The sequence below is a fragment of the Rattus rattus genome, chromosome 5 (genome assembly GCF_011064425.1).
Source record: "Rattus rattus isolate New Zealand chromosome 5, Rrattus_CSIRO_v1, whole genome shotgun sequence".
Classification (NCBI taxonomy): Eukaryota; Metazoa; Chordata; class Mammalia; order Rodentia; family Muridae; genus Rattus; species Rattus rattus.
The window spans coordinates 69711800-69735847 of record NC_046158.1 but is presented as its reverse complement, the minus strand read 5'-3'; the positions used below and the strand labels follow the sequence as shown (position 1 = coordinate 69735847).

General features: G+C 35.7%; 1 protein-coding gene and 1 pseudogene across 1 annotated transcript; both read left to right on the top strand.

Moving 5' to 3' along the window:
* The first annotated feature begins 2126 nt into the window (after positions 1-2126).
* Positions 2127-3081, top strand: LOC116900389 (annotated as a pseudogene).
* A 10878-nt stretch (positions 3082-13959) lies between these two features.
* Positions 13960-14910, top strand: LOC116900388 (olfactory receptor 5D18-like). Its single transcript, XM_032902135.1, has one exon. The coding sequence runs from the start codon at positions 13960-13962 to the stop codon at positions 14908-14910; it is 951 nt and encodes a 316-aa protein (XP_032758026.1).
* The last annotated feature ends 9138 nt before the right edge of the window (positions 14911-24048 follow it).

The following is a 24048-nucleotide window of genomic DNA, read 5'->3' as shown; positions in this document are numbered from 1 at the left end:
TAAAATTAAATGTAGTGAATGTTTTGGTTTCTATAGTCAAAAAAATTTTTAAAAAAAAGGTTCTTTAGGTACGAGGAATTTAACTATAGAGAAAATAGTGGAAAATTTGCTAATGAAGAGATAATACAAGAAACGTAAATCATTAGGAATCCCTTTATTTTAAATATGCTTTCTACTGTTTTGAGATCAGAAAATTTACTTAAGCCATTTCATTATCATATTTTGTAATTATTCGGGGTGGTCTTTCTCCAATTGCTATTGAAGACCATTTATGTATATAATGGTTTTATCAAAATTATCTATAGTAGGAGCAGATTATTGTGAGAGACTTTTCAAATTGTATAGTTTCAAGACAGTAGATGTAATCTAAGTACATAGATAAGATTTTCTCATCAACACATATGACTGACTGAAATTCATATAAGTCCCATAAACCCCAATGCCATTGGCAGTATGCTTGTGTGGATAATGGTCTCTACTAGAATATAACAGTGACTAGGATTAAGGTAAATTATTTGTTGTTAGGGACAAGATAAAAAGATGTGCCAGTCCTCTACATAAGTACTTGCAATTATTATTTAATATCTTTGAGGAATATATGAAACAGTCACATTATTTAACTTTACATATGAATCATTTCGCCTCACACCCTTCAGTTGGTCACATGACTAAAGCATTTTCAATTATTTCAAATTAAGTATTATGTATTTTTATTAAAAATAGATTCTCGAATGACCCTAAATGCACAGAACATATGAACTTAAAAGGATGACCAAAATACGGATGCTACAATCCTTCTTTAAAAGGGGAACAAGAATACTCTTGGGAGGGGATACGGAGGCAAAGTTTAGAACGAAGACTGAAGGAACGCTCATTCAGAGCTTGCCCCATATGTGGCCCATACACACACAGCCACTAAACTAGATAAAATGGGCGAAGCAAAGAAGTGCAGGCTGACAGGAACCGGATGTAGATCTTTCCTGAGAGACAAAGTCAGAAAACAGCAAATACATATGCGAATGCCAGAAGCAAACCACTGAACTGAGAATGGGACCCCCGTTGAAGGAATCAGAGAATGGACTGAAAGAGCTGAAGGGGCTTGAGACCCCATATGAACAACAATGCCAACCAACCAGAGCTTCCAGGGACAAACCACTACCCAAAGACTATACATGGACTGACCCTAGGCACCAAATGCATAGGTAGCAATGAATAGCCTAGTAAGGGCACCGGTCAAAGGGGGAGCCCTTAGTCCTGCCAAGGCTGGACCCCTAATGAACGGGATTCTTGGGAGGAGGGCGGCAACGGGGGTAGAATTAGGGGGGAACACCCATATAGAAGTGGAGGGGGAGAGGTTAGGGGGATGGTGTCATGGAAACCTGGAAAGGGAATGACAATTGAAATGTAAATAAGAAATACCCAATTTAATAAAGATGGAGAAGAAAAAACAATATGATGCAAATTAAAAAAAATAGTGTTTTGAAAGGCAAAATAATAGATTCTTACCTTTTTAATGGTAAAGTGTTTATTTTTGTTTCTAATTGCCAACAAATAGCTATCAATGTCCTCTTTCAATATATGAACACAATGAATAAAAAATTTGATAAAGGTAAGAAATGTGAAAATTGGAAGACTTTTCCAGTATTCTTCCACTTCATGTCAGGGATTTAGCATTTCTAACCATATGTTGGATATTTAGTTTGTGCTGACATGCTCTAACTTGAACTAATGGCCACTGCAATCATCTCTGTGCTTGCAAAATCTTGCATTATATTTCTTATGACTATAATGATATTTTATCATGATGTACTCTAGCATCAAATAAATGGATATATCATTTATACAGTCATATAAACACAACTCATATAGAATGATACTGATGAGTACTACTTTTTAATTACAGATGAGATGAATACAATTGTGACCAACAAAGGACATTGTCCTAAATCACTAATCACTGACAGGCCATAAGAACCTAAAACAAGGCAGATCACTCACAAATGGAATATGTTCACATCTGACTTCATGATTTATGGTGAGCCTCTCATGAGTTTCTACTGCTCCACCCTCTCAAGTTCTATTCAGTTTCACTTTTCTCTTCTTCCTCTTTTATAATATGAAAAGTGATGGTCTCTGAAGTGACAAACCAGACTTCTGTGACCACATTCATCTTTGTCGGGTTCTCAGAATATCCACAGCTCCAAATACCTCTCTTTCTTCTGTTCTTGGCCATCTACTCAGTGACTTTTTGATGGGGAACCTGGCATACTTGTGGTTATAAGGATCCTAAACTTCACACACCCATGTACTTTTTTCCTTAGCCATCTTTCATTTCTGGATATATGTTATTCTAGTGTATTTACACCCAAACTTTTTACAGATCTTGATCATGGAAGATAGGACCATTTCTTTCAAAGGATGCATGATTCAATTTTTTTTATTTGTACATTCGTGATTACAGAAATGTTCATGTTAGCAGTGATGGCCTATGACAGGTTTGTGGCTGTTTGTAATCCCCCACTCTACACAGTTGTAATGCCTTTTCAGTTCTGTGCTTTGCTAGTAGCTGGGACTTACATGATTGGTGGACTATGTGCTGTGATACTCATATATACTCTTTTGCAACTCTCCTATTGTGAATATGGCATCATCAATCACTTTGGCTGTGAGTACTCTGCTGTCATCTCTGTATCTTGCTCTGACTCCTCCTTTAGCCAGATAACATGCTTAGTCATTTCTATATTTAGTGAATCTTCTAGTGTCTTGGTCACGCTAGCCTCATATGTGTTCATAGTTGTCACTATTATAAAGATGCCTTCCAAAGGAGGACTACAGAAAGCCTTTTCCACATGTACTTCCCACCTGACTGCTATAACAATCTTTCATGGTATCCTCCTCCTCCTATATTGTGTCCCCAACTCAAACAGCTCACAGCTCTTTGTCAAAGTGGCCACTGTTCTTTATACAGTCATGATCCCCATGCTGAACCCCCTTATCTATAGCTTCAGAAATAAGGATGTGAAGGATACCGTCAGGAGACTCATCAGCTCAAAACTAAACTCCCACTCGACATGGTTATGAGTACAGTTCAGTGTGTGTTTTTATCTGTGTGTGTGCATATTCATGTGTATGAGAGAGAGAGAGAGAGAGAGAGAGAGAGAGAGAGAGAGAGAGAGAGAGAGAGAGAGAGAAGGAGAGGCACACACTGAGACAGAGACATAGTGAGAAGCAAAGAGAGGTGAGAGAGGGTGAGAAGAATGTGTAACTTTTCTTAGTTCACAAGGGATTATATGTTATTTATTTTATGTATAATGTAATTTGACCAAATAAATGTAACCAGTTTCAGCATAGGGAATATTTAAAAATGTCTAGATATGGTGGGTATTAGGATTCAGATTTTTAAAAGCACAATTCATTACTTACATTACTTTTTAATATGTAGTTAGCCTTATAAGAATTATTTTCATGCAGAGGATAGTTATTGGTAAAGAATCTAAACTCTTGTGGTCATAACTCACGAGTTGTCTCAATGCTTTGTTCTATAACTATTAATTTTGCTTTAATTCTTTATTTTATATTATAAAGCAATCCAATATGTGTTTGTGTTTTATAATATGAAACAATGTCTCATATTAAGAAAGCCAATAATTCCAAACAACTATCTCTATTTCTTACCAATTCATGATAACAACATTCTACGTTTAAACATTGAGGCAAAAAGATATCAATACTTGCTCCACTTTATTCTATTAGCACATAAATTAATGCTTCCATGACACAAAATCATATTACTAATTCGTATCTTGGATTGTGCATTCTGTCCCTGAGTCTATTACTAAAAGGTTAATTATATGTGAATCTACTTCATCGATGGACCAAAGATGATATATTATTTGTTTCTTTGTCTTTCCTAATTGTTTCAGTGATAAGATTTGTATCACTAAAGTAGATTTTATCTTAACGTGTCTTCTGTTAGAATAGCTACTACAATCACATTATCAAGATTTAACATTAATTTAGTTTTTAGCCTCATCAATAATACATATCTAGTATCATTTCTGAAAATTTATAGGCGTGCTGACCTTCTTACGAAGCTGGCACTGTTGTTAGAAATTTGTAGTGTATGTGTGAAAAAAATTCACAAAAATATCATTTATTTACTCTCTATCATCATTAAAATAAAAGAACTTTAGGAACATATACATTTTATTTCTGAGCAGAATGATAGGGAGTATTGCCAGTGTCTGTTTTGTTCTGTTTAACACAGATCCTAGGTAGCCTTGTCTATCCTCAAACTTGCTTTGTAGACAACATTGACTTTGAACTCTTAGATATGTGTTGCCTCTGCTTCCAAGTGCAGGAATTAAAGGTGTGCTGAGTAAGGATTGAAGACCCCTAAAGAGATAGAAACTCCACAAGAAGTTCAACAGAGACAACTAACCTGAACCCTTGGGTGCTCTCAGAGACTGAAACACCAACAAAAGAACATACCAAGGCACCCTGAATATATGTAGAAGATGTACAATTTGGTCTTGTGATCAACTGGAGTGGGGACTATCCCTAAAGTTCTTGTTTGTCTGTAGGAGGTGAAGGGATTTGCAACCTTATAGGAAGAACAAAAATATCAACCAATCAGACCTCCCAAAGCTCCCAGGGACTAAATCACCAACCAAAGAGTTCACATGGGGGCACCTATGGATCCAACTCAATATATAGCTAAAGAGAGTTGCCTTATCAGACATCACTGGGAGGGGATCCCCTTGGTTTTGTGGAGGCTAGATGACCCTGGGTAGGGGAATACTAGGGCACTGAGGCAGGGGTGGGTAGACAGATGGGAGATTCACCCTTAAGAGGCAGGGAGATGAGGGATGGAATAGCAAGTTTGTTGAAAGGGAAATGGGAATGTGGATAACATTTGAAATGTAAATAAATAAAATAACCAATAAAAAAAGGTCATGGTTTGTCTGTGTAACCTGTTCCTCTAACTTGGATATCTTTCCTGGTCTCTGAAGGAGAAATATCCAGCCCCGAAGAGATTTCATGAGCTCAGGTGGGGTAAACCGAGGGTGGGAACCACTCTCTCTGAGAAGAAGAGAAGGAGGGATGGAAAGGGAGATCTAGAGGGGGCACAGAGATCTGAATGTAAAGTGAATTAAAAATAAACTGTCCCATCATTTCCAATCTGATTTCCAGTATCTGAAGTATCTTTTTTTAATTTTTTTACTATATTTTTATTTACTTACATTTCAAAGACTTTTCCCCTTATCAGTTACCTGTCCATAGCCCCCATTCCCTCCCCTCCCCCTCCCCATACAGATATTCCCCCTATACATCCCCCATATTCCCCTGCAGTGAGGGTCCAACCGTGGCAAGACCAAGGGCTTTTCCTTCCATTGGTGCCCCAACAAGACTATTCTCTGCCACATAAGCAATTGGAGCCCTGGGTCAGTCCATGTATACTCTTTCTGTAGTGATTTTGTCCCTGGAAGCTCTGGTTGGTTGGCATGTTGTTTTTATGGGATTGCAATTTCCTTCAACTCTTTCAATACTTTCTCTAATTACCCCCAAGGGAGTCCTGTTCTCAGTTCACTGGTTTGCTGCTAGTATCAAATTCTGTATTGGATATGATTTGGATGCGTCTCTCAGGAGATATCTATATCCAGTCCATTTCAGCCTGCATTTTATTTTATTTTTTAATATTTGGTGAACTGCAGAAGTTTTACATCCTTTTTTTCTCCATCTTTATTAAATTGGGTATTTCTTATTTACATTTCAATTGTCATTACCTTTTCAGGTTTCCAGGCAAACATCCCCCTGACCCCTCCCCCTCCCCTTCAATATGGGTGTTCCCATCCTCATCCTCCCGCCTTACCGCCCTTTCCTCAACAATCACATTCACTGGGGATTCAGTCTTGGCAGGACCAAGGGCTTCCCCTTCCACTGGTGCTCTTACTAGGCTATTCATTGCTACCTATGAGGTTGGAGCCATGGGTCAGTCCATGTATACTCTGGGTAGTGGCTTAGTCTCTGGAACCTCTAGTTGGTTGGCATTGTTGTTCATATGGGGTCTCAAGCCCCTTCAAGCTCTTTCAGTTCTTTCTCTGATTCCTTCAACTTGGTCCCATTCTCAGTTCAGTGGTTTGCTGCTGTCATTTGCCTATGTATTTGCTATATTCTGGCTGTGTCTCTCAGGAGAGATCTACATCCGGTTCCTGTCAGCCTGCACTTCTTTGCTTCATCTATCTTATCAAGTTTGGTGGCTGTATATGTATGGACCATATGTGGGGCAGGCTCTGAATGGGCATCCCTTCAGCCTCTGTTCTAAATTTTGCCTCCCTATTCATTCCCAAGGGTATTCTTTTTCTCCTTTAAAGAAGGAGTGAAGCATCTGCATTTTGGTCATCCTTCTTAGGTTTCATGTGTTCTGTGCATCTAGGGTAATTTGAGCATTTGTGCTAATATCCACTTATCAGTGAGTGCATACCATGTGTGTTTTTCTGTGATTGGATTATCTCACTAAATATGATATTTTCAAGTTCCATCCATTTGCCTATGAATTTCGTAAAGTTATTGTTTTTGATAACTTAGTAGTATTCTATAGTGTAGATGTACCACATTTTCTGCATCCATTCCTCTGTTGAAGGGCATCTGGGTTCTTTCCAGCTTCTGGCTATTATAAATAAGGCTGCTATGAACATAGTGGAGCATGTGTCTTTGTTGTATGTTGCAGCATCTTTTGGGTATATGCCCAAGAGATGTATAGCTGGCTCCTTTGGTAACACAATGTCCAATTTTCTGAGGAACCTCCAGACTGATTGCCAGAATGGATGTAACAGTCTGCAATCCCACCAACAATGGAGGGGTGCTCCTCTTTCTCCACATCTTCACCAGCATCTGCTGTCATCAGAGTTTTTGATCTTAGCCATTCTGACTGTTGTGAGGTGAAATCTCAGGGTTGTTTTGATTTGCAATTCCTCTATGACTAAAGATGTTGAACATTTCTTTAGGTGTTTTTCAGCCATTCAGCATTCCTCAGCTGTGAACTCTTTTTTAGCTAAGAACCCCATTTTTTAACAGGGGTACTTGTCTCTCTGCAGTCTAATGTCATGAGTTCTTTGTATATTTTGGGTATAAGCCCTATATCTGTTGTAGGATGGGTAAAGATCTTTTCCCAATCTGTTGGTTGCTGTTTTGTCCTAACAACAGTGTCCTTTGCCTTATAGATGCTTTGCAGTTTTATGAGATCCCATTTGATGATTCTTGATCTTAGAGCATAAGCCATTGGTGTTTTGTTCAGGAAATTTTCTCCAGTGCTCATGCGTTCGAGATTCTTCCCCACCGTTTTTCTATTAGTTTGAGTATATCTGATTTGATGTGGAGTTCTTTGATCCACATGGATGTAAGTTTTGTACAGGGTGATAATCATGGATTGATCTGCATTTTTTCTACACGCTGACCTCCAGTTGAACCAGCACCATTTGCTGAAAATACTATCTTTTTTCCATTGGATGGTTTTGACTCCTTTGTCAAAAATCAAGTGACCATAAGTATGTGAGTTCATTTTTGGGTCTTCAATTCTATTCCACTGGTCTATCTGCCTGTCTCTGTACCAATACCATACAGTTTTTAATCACTATTTCTCTATCATACTGCTTGAGATCAGGGATACTGATTCCCCAGGACGTCCTTTTATTGTTGAGAATAGTTTTAGTTATCCTGTTTTTTTGTTTTTTTTTTGTTATTCCAGATGAATTTGAAAATTGTCTGTCTAACTCTCTGAATTGGCTTGGAATTTTGATGGGATTGCATTGAATCTGTAGATTGCTTTTGGTAAAATGGCCATTTTTACTATATTAATCCTGCCAGTCCATGAGCATGGGAAAATTTTCCATCTTCTGAGATCTTCTTAAATTTCTTTTTTCAGAATCTTAAAGTTCTTATCATACAGATCTTTCACTTACTTGGTTAAAATCACACAGAGGTATTTTTTATTATTTGGGACTATTATGAAGGGTGTCATTTCCCTAATTTCTTTCTCGGCTTGTTTCTCTTTTGTGTAGAGGAAGGCTACTGATTTATTTGAGTTAATTTTATACCCAGCCACTTTGCTGTAGTTGTTTATCAGCTTTAGTAGTTCTCTGGTGGAACTTTTGGGATCACTTAAATATATTATCATATCACCTGCAAATAGTGATATTTTAACTTCTTTCTTTCCAATCCGTATCCCTTTGATCTCCTTTTGTTTTCTGATTGCTCTTCAGCCTGAATTTTTTAGCTTCATCAATCTTATCTAGGTTTTATGGCTGTATATATATGGGCCTCATGTTAGGCAGGCTGTGAAGAACCATTCCTTGAGTCACTCCTCTAAACTTTGCTTACATATCCCTTCCTATGTTTATATTTTTCACTTTTTAAGAAGGAGTGGGAACATCAGCATTTTGGTCATTCTTCTTGAGCTTCCTGTGGTCTGTGGATTGTATCTTGGGTAATTCGAGCTTTTTGGCTAATATCCACTTATCAATGAGTACATACCAAGTGTGTTTTTCTGTGATTGAGTTACCTCACTCAGGATGATATTTTCTAGTTCATTCCATTTGCCTATGAATTTCATGAAGTCATTGTTTTTGATAGCTGAATAGTACTCCATTGTGTAGATGTACCACCCTTTTGAATCCATTCCTCTATTGAAGAGCATCTGGGTTCTTTCCAGCTTCTGGCTACTATAAATAAGGCTGCTATGAACATAGTGGAGCATGTGTCTTTTTTGTATGTTGGAGCATCTTTTGGGTATACGCCCAAGAGAGGTACAGCTGGGTCCTCAGGTAGTGGAATGTCCCATATTGACTTTTGGTGTTAGTTCCTGTGCTAATGCTCTTCTTCTCATCATGTCTTTCCTGTCCTAGTGGGCTTAAGAATATTCTCCTCTTCCCTATGTGGATTGGCCTATATGTTAGCAGGGAGTGACTGAGGGAGTTTGGGGGTAGAACAAAGCACCAGGGTAGGAACATTAGGAGGGAAAACTCTGTGAGATCTGCTAGAGATAATGTGAGACGATCCTGCTACAATAAATACTCTGCTACCGAGTTAGTGCTGAGCCTGAATTATTGGATTTGGATCAGGGGAGAAAGAAATGAAGCATTTGGTGTTGGTCTGTTTTCCTGACTGGAGCCTGTCTCTCAAATTTTTTTGTTTTTTGTTTTTTTTTCTTTTTTTAAATTTTCTTTTTTTATTTATCTTTACACTCCAGATTTTATTCCCTACCATTCCACAAACGTCCCCCCCTGGACAGTTCCACATCCCATACCACCTCCCGACCCATGTCTCTGAACGGAGGTCCATACTCTACCCACCCCACCAGACCTTTATACTTCCTGGGGCCTCCAATTTCTTGAGGGTAAGGTGGATCTTCCCTAACTGAACTAAGACCGAGGAGTCCTGTGTGGTATAAATGTTGGGGGCCTCATCTCAGCTGGTATATACTGCCTGATTGGTAAACCAGTGTCTGAGAGATCTCAGGGGTCCGGTGGAAAAGAAGGCACAGTAACAGGCCCAAAGAGGGATCCAAATCAAAGGGAGGCCTCAAGATATGACAACATCAGTGAGGCTATAGGGCATTGACAAAAATGAACCTATCATGACTGCCCTCCAAAAGATCCAACAATCAGCTGAAAGAGTGAGATGCAGATATGCGTACCCGACTAATGAACAGAAGCTCCTAACCCCTTTATCAGCAGGTTTCCATGAAAGGTAAACAACATGAATACTTAAAATATAATCATTATACTTCATTTCTTGTTCTGATAAGCATAAATGGATATATAGAATGATGACAATGCTTACTAAACCAATGAAGTGCTAGTTGAATACATACTTAGTATAAAATTCCTAATCAATATATCTTTGGCAGGAAAGTTTCATGCTTTTACATATATCATGTCTACTTCTCAGTCATGTATCAGTGATCATGAAATGCAAAACCATATAAAATTTCATTATGTTAATATATTAGAATAAATATTATATATTTATTATTCTTTCCTTGACTTTAAAATATATTATCTATATAGGGTTAGAATTTATCATGTCATGAGAGAGCCTAATAAAAATTATTGAGATGAAATTTTATTTTCAGTGGAGATTTCCTTTAATTATTTCTGCATGCTTTGTGAAAACAAGCAGTTTGGATTCCTCAGGGTTTATGTCTCTAGTGTCAAGCACTTACAGATTAAACGATGAATAATATCACGAAATAAATTTCCAGGTTTCAGCCTTCTGCATGACTCTTCTTTGTTCTTTACAAAGAGGTCCCAGTCATTAAATATTAGTATTTGTGTACTCTGTTGAATTCTATTTCGTTTGTTGATACTGTAGTTGGAAAGATTATAAAGCACTCAAAAGCAAAGAAAAATTTTGAGGTAAACAGTACATGTGGTTTATTGATTATATTAACAACATTATCAAAAATTGGATACCAGGAATGCCACTATTTTGGTGAGTTCTCTATGTTTTCAGTCTGTAGATGTACACAGGATCTACACATACTAGAAGGAAGGATAATCTCATGTGAGCTGAAAAAGAATGATAAACTCCTCCTTTATTTAGTGATACATATTTGAGTGTTAAATTTGAAGTTTTTTGTTCCTTTCCACTCTAATGATTTTAAAATTGTTTTGTTAATACTATGTTACTCTGCTGAAAAGTAATCAAATAATTCCCTCATCCTCATGAGTTTAGTGAGTATAAAGAACACAAGATATTTCCACTAAAAATAACACAACATATAAAACAGGTTATATAAAACAATATAATAGTTGCAAAGAAAAATGGAGCAGTAATAAAAATGGTGAGATTAATATGGACAAAGCAGATTTCTTAGAAGAGCTGTGTATAAGACTTGTCTAAAAAACAGAATATAAACCATCAAACATTATTTTCCCCAGAGGATATAAAATTAAAATACCTCTAAAAGTCACCGTGGGCATTTTGAAACGTCACTCAATGATTGCATTTATTTTACTTTATTTTTCTTTACTTTTTCCAAGCACTCTCTTGAACTCCTCCATGTAATTTTTCAAAATCATGAACTATTTTTACTTTATTTGTTCATGCCTTTTATCTAAGCACTTGGGAAGCACAGGCAGGTAGAATTTTGTAAGTTTTAAACTAACATATAGTTTAAAGCTATATAAAGGGACCTTGTTTTTTTTTCTGTTCTGTTTTTAAAGCATACTGATAAAAATGATCATGATAGTTTGAATTTTGTGCTTCTTAAATAATATATTGTAGTGTGTGCAAAGCAGTATTAATTTGTGAATTTTATAAAATCATATGAAGCTTGGGGAAATTAGTGTCCTTACAATTAAAAAAACATGGATTATTTGATAAGAAGAGAGTAAAGAACCCTTAATCAAAATGACATGAAGTTGGTACTGACAAAGAAAGAAGAGCACAGAGGCACATAGTCTTATCTCTTTGATTTGGTGATCATTGATGTGGAGTACTTTCCTATAGCCACATCAGTAAACAGGATAATCATTAAGCTCTAGAGTGTTATTGGAAAATATTAAAATCTGTTGCTTTAACACTGGCATTAGGGGAAGCATCAATGCACATATAGATACAAAAGTGACTCTTAATCCTTGTTCTAAAACGAGACAAGATATAGCTCTACATGTCTCTTACGTTTCATTTTTAAATGCTATAAAATCAGCATGATTTATTCCCTGTAACAATCTACCAAGGTTCTTTGTTATCTTCTTTATCAACTTCAAAGGACATCTTAGTTACTATACAGAACCTTACCACCATAATATAATTTTAACAATGATTTTTTTTAGGAATCTTAATTAAATTTTTATAATTTTTATTGTACTTTATATTATTCTCAGAACTAGAAAATGACATGATTGACATATTCACTTAGAGCATGAACAGCTAAAGGTTTTCTGGTTGTTCCTATATATTAAATTGTTTTTTAAAATGTACTATTTGTTTTGAACTCTGGGCACAATTTATAATGCTCTAATTATACTTGAGCTATTTTAATATTTCCTTAGAAAAGAGATATACCTATGTGCTCCTCAACAATAAAATGTAGTATATATATATAAACAATGGAAGTTTATTTATCTGTACCAAATAATAAAATTAACTATGTTTTTCTTCTTGTATCAAGATATTCTTAGTATTTGTATGTAATTGCCTCAAATTCATGAATTTTCTGCATCTCAATCCTGAATGCAGGGCTACCTGTATTTAGCCTCATAATGCTCCTACACTAATTCAAGATGCAGAGCTGATGAAGAAAGTTGTTTAAGTATTCTGAGAAACAAATTATCTTGTGTGAGAAAACAAGTAAAAAAAGCAAAAAAAAAAAATAGAGATCAGGTGGTAAAGTAAGGAAAAGACAGAAACAAGAACAAGTGTAAAGCTATTTCTTTAATTAAATGGAATATTGGGCATTGAGGCTTGAAATATTTGTAAATATAAGTGGAAATACATTAGAATTATAATTATTCAATGACACTCAAAACATGAGACTCGTTAAAAACTTATTATGAATCAATGTCTATAATAATAGTAAGAAATTCAATATTCTATGAAGTATTTAATGTAAATTTAAATGTAGTCAATGGTTAGGATTCTATAGTCAAAACATTAAAAAAGGTTCTTTAGTTATGAGAAATTTAACTACAGAGAAAATAGTGGAAAATTTGTTAATGAAGAGAGAATACAAAAAATGTAAATCATTTGGAATCCATTTATTTTCAATATGCTTTGTCCTGTTTTGAGATCAGAAAATTTACTTAAATCATTTAATTAACATATGTTGTAAATATTCTGGGTGTTCTTTCTCCAATGGCTATTGAAGATCATTTATGTATATAATGGTTTTATCAAAATTATCTATAGTGGTAGCAGATTATTGTGAGAAACCTCAAATTGTATAGTTTCAAGACAGTAGAAGTAATATAAGTTCATAGATAAGATTTTCTCAACACATATGACTGACCGAAATTCACATAAGTCCCATAAATCCCAATACCACTGGCAGTATGATCGTATACATTGCGTATATATAGAATATAATAGTGACTAGGATTAAGGTAAGTTATTTGTTGTTAGGGAAAGATAAAAAGATGTGCCAGTCCTCTACATGCACGACATAAGCCCTTGCAATTATTATTTAATATCTTTGAGGAATATATGAAACAATCTCATTATTTAACTTTACATATGAATCATTTTGCCTCATGTTCTTCAGTTGCACACATGACTAAAGCATTTACACTTATTTTAAATTAAATATTATGTATTTTTATTAAAATATATTCTTACATTTTTAATGCTAAAGTGTTTATTTTTGTTTCTAATTGCCAACAAATAGCTATCAATGTCTTCTTTCAATATATGAGCACAATGAATAAAAAATTTCATAAATGTAAGAAATGTGAAATTTTGAAGACTTTTCCAGTATTCTTCCACTTCGTGTCAGGGATTTGGCATTTGTAACCATATTTGGGTATTTGGTTTGTGCGGACATTCTCTAACTTGAACTAATGGCCACTGCAATCTTCTCAGTGCTTACAAAACCTTGCATTATATTTCTTATGACTATAATGATATTTTATCATGATGTACTCTAGCATCAAATAAATGGATATATCATTCACACATTCATATAAACACAACTCATATAGAATGATACTGATGAGTACTACCTTTTAATTGCAGATGAGATAAATACAATTGTGAAGAACAAAGGACATTGTCCTAAATCGCTAATCACTGACTGGCCACATAAGAACCCAAAGCAAGACAGATCACTCTCAAATGGAATATGTTCACATCTGACTTCATGATTTATGGTGAGCCTCACATGAGTTTCTACTGCTCCACTCTCTCAAGTTCTATTCAGTTTCACTTTTCTCTTCTTCCTCTTTTATAATATGAAAAGTGATGGCCTCTGAAGTGACAAACCAGACTTCTGCGACCACATTCATCTTGGTCGGTTTCTCAGAATATCCACAGCTCCAAATACCTCTCTTTCTTCTGTTCTTGGCCATCTACTCAGTGACATTGATGGGGAACCTGGGCATACTTGTGGTTATAAAGATCAATCCTAAACTTCACACACCCATGTACTTTTTCCTTAGCCATCTTTCATTTCTGGATATATGTTATTCTAGTGTATTTACACCCAAACTTTTACAGATCTTGATCATGGAAGATAGGACCATTTCTTTCAAAGGATGCATGATTCAATTTTTCTTTATTTGTACATTCGTGATTACAGAAATGTTCATGTTAGCAGTGATGGCCTATGACAGGTTTGTGGCTGTTTGTAATCCCCTACTCTACACAGTTGTAATGCCTTTTCAGTTCTGTGCTTTGCTAGTAGCTGGGACTTACATGATTGGTGGACTATGTGCTGTGATACTCATATATACTCTTTTGCAACTCTCCTATTGTGAATATGGCATCATCAATCACTTTGGCTGTGAGTACTCTGCTGTCATCTCTGTATCTTGCTCTGACTCCTCCTTTAGCCAGATAACATGCTTAGTCATTTCTATAGTTAGTGAATCTTCTAGTGTCTTGATCACTTTAGCCTCATATGTGTTCATAGTTGTTACTATTATAAAGATGCCTTCCAAAGGAGGACTACGAAAAGCCTTTTCCACATGCACTTCACACCTGACTGCCATAACAATCTTTCATGGGATCATTCTCCTACTATATTGTGTCCCCAACTCAAACAGCTCACGGCTCTTTGTGAAAGTGGCCACTGCTCTTTATACAGTCATGATCCCCATGCTGAACCCCCTTATCTATAGCCTTAGAAATAAAGATGTAAAGGACACAGTCAGGAGACTTATCAGCTCAAAACTAAACTCCCACTTGACATGATTATGAATATTGGGTGGTATGTGTTTGTGTGTGTGTGTGTGTGTGTGTGTGTGTGTGTGTGTGTGTATTAGAGAGAGAGAGAGAGAGGAAGGAGGAGGAGAAGGAGCAGGAGGAGAAGGAACAGGAGGAGGAGGGAGGGAGGGAGGGAGATGATGAGACAAGGAGAGGCACACACTGAGAAAGAGAAATAGTGAGAAGCAAAAAGTAGTGAGAGGGAGTCAGGAAACTGTGGTACTTTTCTTAGTTCACATGGGCTTATATATTCTCTGTTTTATCTATAGTTTAATTTGTCCAATTAAATGTAATCAATTTCAGCATAGGGAATATTTAAAAACTTCTAGATATGTTGGATATTAGGATTCAGACATTTAATAGCACAATTCACTACTTACATTGTTTTTTAATATGCAGATAGCCTCATAAGAATTCTTTTCATGCAGATGATAGTTATCGGTACAGAATCTAAACTCTTGTGATCATAACAAACAAGTTGTCTCAATGCTTTTTTCTGTAACTTTTACTTTAGCTTTAATTCCTCATCGTATTTTATAAAGCAACCCTATATATGTTTGTGTTGTATATTATGAAAACAATGTCCCATATTAAGAAAGCCAATATTCCAAACAACTATCTCTATTTCTTACCAATTCATGATAACAACATGCTGTGTTTAAACGTTGAGGCAAAAAGGTATCAATTACTTGCTCCATTTTATTCTAATAGCACATAAATTAATTCTTCACTGACACAAAATCACATTACTAATTTGTATCTTGGATTGTGCAATCTCCCCCTGAGTCTATTACTAAGAAGTTAATTATATGTGAATATACTTCATCAATTGACCAAAGATGATAAATTTTTTGTTTCTTTGTCTTTCTTAATTTTTTCAGTGATAAGATTTATATAACTAAAGAAGATTTTATCTTAACGTCGCTTCTGTTAGAGCTGCTAGTACGATCACATTATCAATATTTAACATCAATTTAGGTTTAGCCTCATCAATAATGCATATCTAGTATCATTATTGAAAATTTATAAGCATGCTGACTTTCTTAGGAGCCTGACACTGTTGTCAGAGATTTTCAGTATATATGTGAAAAAAATTTCACAAAAAATATCATTCACTTATTCTTTATCATCATTTAAATAAAATAACTTTAGGAAAATATGCATTTTATTTCTGAACAGTGTAGGAGGGGAGTATTGCCAGTGTCTGTTTTATTCTGTTTAACACAGGTCCTCTCTATGTAGCCTTGGCTATCTTCAAACTTGCTTTGTAGACAACATTGACTTCAAATTCTTAGATATGTGGTCGCCTCTGCTTCCAAGTGCAGGAATTAAAGGTGTGCTGAGGAAGGATTGAAGACCCCTGAAGAGATAGGAACTCCACAAGAAGTTCAACAGAGAAAACTAACCTGAACCCTTGGGTTCTCTCAGAGACTGAAATACCAACAAAAGAATATACCAAGGCACCCTGAATATATGTAGAAGATGGGCAACTTGGTCTTCTGAACGAGTTGGATGGGGAATATCCTTAAAGTTCTTGTTTGTCTGAAGGAGCTGAAGGGGTTTGCAAACTTATAGGAAGTACAACAATATCAACCAACCAGAACCCCCAAAGTTCCCAGGGACTAAATCACCAAACAAAGAGTACACATGGGGGCACCCATGGCTCCAACTGGATACATAGCAGAGGATTGCCTTACCAGACATCACTGGGAAGGGAGCCCCTTGGTCCTGTGGAGGCTAGATGATCCAGGGTAGGGGAATGCTAGGACACTGAGGCATGGGTCTGTAGATGGATTGGGGAGCACCCTTATAAAGGCAGGGGGATGGGGATGGAATAACAAGTTTGTTGAAAGGAAAATGGGAATGGGGATAACATTTGAAATGTAAATAAATAAAATAACCAATAAAAAAATGTCATGGTTTTTCTGTGTAACCTGTTTCTCTAACTTGGATATCTTCCTTGGTCTCTGGGGGAGAAATATCCAACCCTGAAGAGATTTCATGAGCTCAGGTGGGGAAAGCTGAGGGAGGGGACCACTCTCTCCGAGAAGAAGGGAAGGAGGGATGGTTGGGGAGAACTATGGAAAGGGGGATGTAGAAGGGGCACAGAGATCCGAATGTAAATTGAATTAAAAATAAACTGTTCTGTCCTTTCCCATCTTATTTCCAGTACCTGAAGTATCTTCATAGCCAATTATTAAGGCATCTCCTCTAAGTCTAACCAGTAGATGTCAGTTAATGTAAGGCACATAGTATTTAATTCAGAAAGTACAATTACAATTATATTAAGAAATGAAATCTGTGTATATGTTATAAATACCTTATATTTTGTCAATGACTGGAATATTTCTCAAAGTCAGAGTGCTTCTGCAGAGCAATATATCTTGGAGAAAGATTAACAGTGAAAACAAAATTTTTTAAATAAGTCTAGTTTCTGTTTTCATATAAATCTAGCATGTTCCTACTTTATAAACACCCATTTTTTCTGTGTCTCTCTTATGAAAGCAATTTGTTATTTTAGGTTTTATTCATGAATACTATTACACCTTAACCATATCCTCAGTGGAATAAATTTCATACACAGAATAGTCTTTCATGAATAAAAAGTATAAGTTCAGAGAAGACAAATTTCAAAATGTAAAGGATAATTCAGTAATAAAACTGAAATGAAGAGGCATAAGCAAACAGTAATGCTGGAAACATGGTCAATAAATGGAATACATAAACACTGTGGAAATCATCATCAACATAATGTATAAATAGAAGCACTGAAATTTAGATAAAAAGGAAAAGGCCAAACCAATCACACTGTCAGAAATATAGAAGTAATTTTACAAAATGCCAGTTCCAAACTCTGCTATTAGTTCAAGGGATCAAATATGAGATTTTGTGCCACAGAAAGAGATGAGTTATAATAAATATTTCCCCCTTGATTATCTAATTGCAGCAAAAATTCAATGAATCTACAAAATGACGTTAAAGAATATATATTATATATAAAATGTACAGCTAGGTAATTACTTATTGAGATGATAATTTATTAATAATTTAGTGGCCAGATACAACTGATACATGCCTTTAATTTCACAACTCCAGAGGCCTAGGCAGGTGGATCTCTATGAGTTTAAGACCAGCCTGTTTTGCAGAGAAATTTCCAGGAGAGCCAGGGATACACAGTGAAACCCTGTCTCAAAAACTAACAAACAAAAAACAATGCAAAAATTAAATAAATAATATCTAAAACACAAAAAAATTACTAGATGAATTTGTTAAATCACAAATAAACAATTTATAATTTTATCACTGCATTTTATTAAGTTTCATTTGCAATTAAAATATAACTTTTATTCTTCTTTTATAAGATATCTCCCATAATTTCGTCTTCCTCCACTCCTCCGAGGAACTCCTCTCTTCTTCCCTAGATCAACTCTTCTTCAATTTCCATTAAGAAAAGAGCAAATGGCATAACAAGTTATAGTCAAACTAGTCATAAACTCTCATATCAAATTTGGGCGAGGCAAGGATCCCAAGACCAGACAAAAGAGTCAGAGACACCTCCACTACCACTGTTAAAATTCCATAAAAATCAAAAATGCCATGCTAAAAACTGTATGCAGAGGACCTAGTTCTAACCCTTCTTTGCTTCTTTGCTGCTTTATTCTCTGTGAGACCCTATGTGCCTTGTTTAGTTGACACTGTAGGCTGTGTTCTTCTCGCGTCCTTTACTCCTCTGGCTCTTAGAATTCTCTTCTTCTGCGGATGTCTGAAATCTACTGAAATGTGGATTAGACATTCATTCAAATGTGATACTAGAAGTGTCTCTCTGCCTCTTCGCTATTAAAGTTTACTCATCATTACCCAGATCCATGTGCAGTTCTTTTTTTTTTCTGTATAATTTGTCTTTGTGGACATGTCACAGACTGCTGCTTTTCACTTTTAGGTTTCTTCAAAATTTGGAGAAATTTGGAATTCTTGAGATAGTCTGAATGACTATAATGTAAAATAGGAAGACTTGTTCATATATTAAATTTCTGCACTAAAACATGTATGGTCTGAAGCAACATCTATTTTAAAAGACATTTAAAATTCTGATTGTAGAACATAGGAATTGATAAATATTGGAGACAATATATGTAATAAATGGATCCTGAGATGGAGAAAGAGTGGAAGAGTTTGAGTGGGTGGAGAGGTGGGGAGGATTTGGAAACATATTTTTTGTTGTGATCCTACTATTTAATGGCTGAGCCATCTTGAGTGTGGTAACCCAGTCACAAAAGAATACACATGATATGGAGTAATGGATATTAGAGTAATGGATATGGAGTATGGATAAATGGATATTAGAACAAAAGTTTAGAATACTCATGATACAATTCACAGACCAAATGAAACTCAAGAAGAAGGAAGACCAAAATGTGGGTGCTTCAGTCCTTCTTATAAGGAGAAACAAAATACTCACAGGAGGTAGATTGTGGGAGGGACTTGGGAGGAAAAGAGGAGGGGAAGGGGGAGAAGGGGAGGAGCATCAGGTGTGCAAGGAGAATGAGATGATACACAGAGCATCAGGAATTTGAACATAGGTTTGTAGCAATGAGGGGGGGAGAACTAGTGTTAGTCACCAGCAAGTCCAAGATGAGAGGAAAGCAAGAGGCTCCTAAGACCCAACAGAGATAAGATTAGCTGAAAAACCCAACAAAGGAGAGGAAGAACCTATAGAGAACACATCCAGAGACTTCCAGGTGGGGGATGGGGCCACCCAGCCTTCCAAGAATTTTAACCCCGAATTACTCCTGTCTAAAGGAAACACAGAGAAAAGAGTGGAGTAGAGATTAAAGAAAAAGCTAATCAGAGACTGCCCTATCTGGGGATCCATCCCATATTCAGCCACCAAACCCAGACAATGTTGTTGATGTCAAGAAGTGCTTGCATTTGCCTGATGACTAAGGATGTTGAACACTTCTTCAGGTATTTCTCAGCCATTTGATGTTCCTCAGCTGAGAAGTCTTTGTTTAGCTCTGAGCCCCATTTTTAATAGGGTTATTTGACTCTCTGGCATCTAACTTCTTGATTTCTAATACATACATACATACATACATACATACATACATACATACATACGGTTATTTGACTCTCTTGAGTCTAACTTCTTGAGTTCCAATATCATATATATATATATATATATGATACTGGCCCTCTACTGGATATAGGATTGGTAAAGATCTTTTCCCAATCTGTTGGTTGCCATTTGGTCCTAAAGACAGTGTCCTTTACCTTATAGAAATAGTGTCCCATTTGTCCATTCTAGATCTTAGAGCATGATACATTGGTGTTTTGTTCAGGAAATTTTCCCCAGTGCCCATGTGATCTAGATTCTTCTCCACTTTTTCTTCTATTAGTTTGAATGTATCTGGTTTGATGTGGAGGTCCTGGATCCAGTTTGACTTAAGCTTTGTACAAGGCAATAATAATGGATTGATCTTCATTCTTCTACATGCTGACTTCCAGATGAACCAGCACCATTTGTTGAAAATGCTATCCTTCCTCCATTGGATGGTTTTAACTCCTTTGTCAAAGATCAAGTGACCATAGATGGTTCATTTCTGGGTCTTCAATTATATTCCACTGATCTATCTGTCTTTCTCTGTACCAACACCATATAGGTTTTATCACTATTGCACTGTAATACAGCTTGAGGTTAGGGAAGGTGATTCCCCCAGAAATTCTTTTATTGTTGAGTATAGTTTTTGTGTTTTTTGTTATTCCAAATGAATTTGCAAATTGCTTTTGCTAAATCTATGAATAATTAAGTTGGAATTTTGATAAGAATTTCATTGAAGCTGTATATTGCTTTTTGCAAAATGGTTATTTTTACAATATTAATCCTGCCAATCCATGAGCATGGAAGGTCTTTCCATCTTCTGAGATGTTCTTCAATTTCTTTCTTTAGAGACTTTAAGTTCTTGTCATACTGATCTTTCACTTGCTTGGTTAGAATCACACTGAGGTTTTTATGTTTTAGGGACAATTGTGAAGGGTGTCATTTCCCTAATTTCTTTCTCAACCTATTTATCCTTTGAGTAGCAGCAGAAGGCTACTGATATATATGAGCTAATTATATATCCAGCCACATTACTGAAGTTGTTTACCAGGCTTAGAAGTCCTCTGGTGGAATTTTTGGTTTCACAAAAGTATACTATCATATCCTCTGCAATAGTGATATTTTGACATCTTCCATTTTAAGTTGATCCCTTTGACCTCTTTTTATTGTCTGATTGCTCTGGCTACTACTTCAAGTACTATATAGCATAAGTAGGGAGAGATTATGGAGCCTTTTCTAGTCCCTGATTTTAGTGGGATTGTTTAAGTTTCTCTCCATTCAGTTTAATGTTGGCTACTAGATTGCTGTTTATTGCTTTTACTATGTTTAGGTATGTGGATTGAATTCTTCACCTTTTCCAGACCTTTAACATGAAGGAGTGTTGAATTTTATCAAATGCATTCTCAGCATCTAATGAGATGACCATGTGGTTTTTTTCTTTGAGTTTGTTCACATAATGGATTATGTTGATGGATTTCCATATATTGCATCATCCCTGCATCTCTGGGAAGAAACTTATTGACCTTGATGGATGATTGTTTTGATGTGTTCTTGGATATGGTTTGTGAAAATTTTGATTATTTTTGTGTTGATATTCATAAGGGAAATTGGTGTGAAGTTAGCTTTCTTTGTTGGGTCTTTGTTCTATTTAGGAATAAGCATAATTGTTGCTTCATAGTGACCTTTCTGTTTCTGTTTTCTAGAATAGTTTGAACTGTATTAGTATGAAGTTCTTCTATGAAGGTTTGATAGATTTCTGCACAAAATCCATCTTGTCCTGGGCATTTTTGGGGGGTGTGTGGGAGACTTTAATAAATGCTTCTATTATTATATCAGTTCTGGGACTGTTTAGATGGTTTATCTGATCCTAATTAACATTAGTACCTAGTATCTGTACAGAAAATTGCCTATTTCATACAGATTTTCTAGTTTTGTTGAATATAGAATTTTGCAGATGTTATGATGATTTTCTTAGTTACCTCGGATGCTGTTGTTGTGTCTCTGTTTTCATTTCTGATTTTGTTAATTTGGATAGTCTCCCTGTGTTCTCTGGGTAGTCTGGCTAAGGGTTTAATCTAACTTGTTGATTTTCTCAAAGAACCAGCTCCTGGTGTTGTTGATTCTTTACTTAGTTCTTTTTGGTACTACTTGGTTAATTTTGATTACTTGCTGCCATCTACACCTCTTGGGTATATTTGCTTCTTTTTTTCGAGAGCTTTTAGGTGTCCTGTCAAGCTCCTAATGTATGTTCTCTCCAGTTTCTATTTGGATGCACTCAGAATTTTGAGTTTTCCTCTCAGCACTGCTTTCATTGTGTCCCATAAATTTGGGTATGTTATACCTTCATTTTCATTAAATTATTAAAAGTCTTTAATTTCTTTCTTTATTTCTTCCTTGACCAAGTTATCACTGAGTAGAGCATTGTTCAACTTCTATGTATCTGTAGGCATTCTGTCATTTTTGTTGTTATTGAAGACCTTAGTTCATAGTGATCTGATAAGATGCATGGGATTATTTCAATCTTCTTGTATCTATTGAGGCCTGTTTTGTGACCAATTATATGGTCAGTTTTGGAGAAGGTACAATGAGGTGCTGAGAACAGGATGTATTCTTTTGTTTTAGAATGAAATACTCTAAAAATATCTGTTAAATCCATTTGGTTCAGAATGTATGCTACTTACTCCATGTCTCTGTTTAATTTCTGTTTCTATGATAAGAGTGGGATGTTGAAATCTTCTACTATTATTGTGTGAGGGGCAATTTGTGCTTTGAACTTTAGTAAGGTTTCTTTTATGAATGCAGTTGCCCTTGCATTTGGAACACAGATATTCAGGATTGAGAGTTTATCTTTGTGTGGTTTTCCTTTGAAAAATATGAAGTGTCCATCCTTGTCTGTTTTGTCAACTTTATTCGATATCAGAACAGCTACTCCAGCTTGTTTCTTCAGACAATTTACTTGGAAAATTGTTTTACAGCCTTTTACTCTTAGGTAGTGTCTGTCTTTGTCACTAAGGTGTGTGTTTCCTGTCTGCAGAAAAATGCTGGATCCTCTTTACATATCCAGTCTATTTAGTCTATGTCTTTTAATTGGGGAATTAAGTTCATTGATGTTAAGAGATATCAAGAAATAGTGATTCTTGCTTCCTGTTATTTTTGTTGTTAGAAGTAGAGCTATGTTTGTGTGGCTCTCTTCTTTTGGTTTTGTTGCATGGAGATTATTTTCTTGCTTTTTCAAATTTTCCTCCTCGTGTTGGAGTTTTCCATTATTCTTTGTAGGGATGTATTTGAAGAAAAATTTGTGTAAATTTGCTTTTGTCATGGAATATCTTGGGTTCTCCTTCTATGTTAACTGAGGATTTTGCTGGATATAGTAGCTTGCGCTGGCATTTGTTTTCTCTTATGGTCTGTGGCACATCTGCCCAGGATCTTATGGCTTTCATAGTCTCTGCTGAGAAGTCTTGTATAATTCTGATATGTCTGTCTTTATATGTTACTTGACATTTTTTCCCTTACTGTTTTTAATATTCTTTCTTTGTTTTATGCTTTTGGTGTTTTGAGTGTTATGTGATGGGAGGAATTTCTTTTCTGGTCAAATCTATTTGGGATGCAATTGTCAAAGATAATGTAAAATGCAAAAAACTCGTAACCCAAAACATCCAGAAAATACAGGAAACAATGAGAAGATTAAACCTAGGTCAATACATATAATAGAGAGGAAAGACTCACAACTTAAAAAGCCAATAAATATCTTCAATAAAATTATAGAAAAAAACTTCCCTTGCCTAAAGTAAGAGATGTCCATGAACATACAGGAAGCCTACAGAACTGCAAATAGATTGTAGAACATTTTGAAAAGAAGGAAGCAGTCTATGTACCAGCATTACTCAGTCTACTTCTTCCATGATAGACTTAACCTAGAAAGCATGTTTAAAACAAAGCCTTCGTCAAGGGCTTTTTTAAGGTGTCTTTTGAAAATGAGATAAGTAACCAATACCAGTGAAACAGAGGTGTTATAGCACAACCTCCTT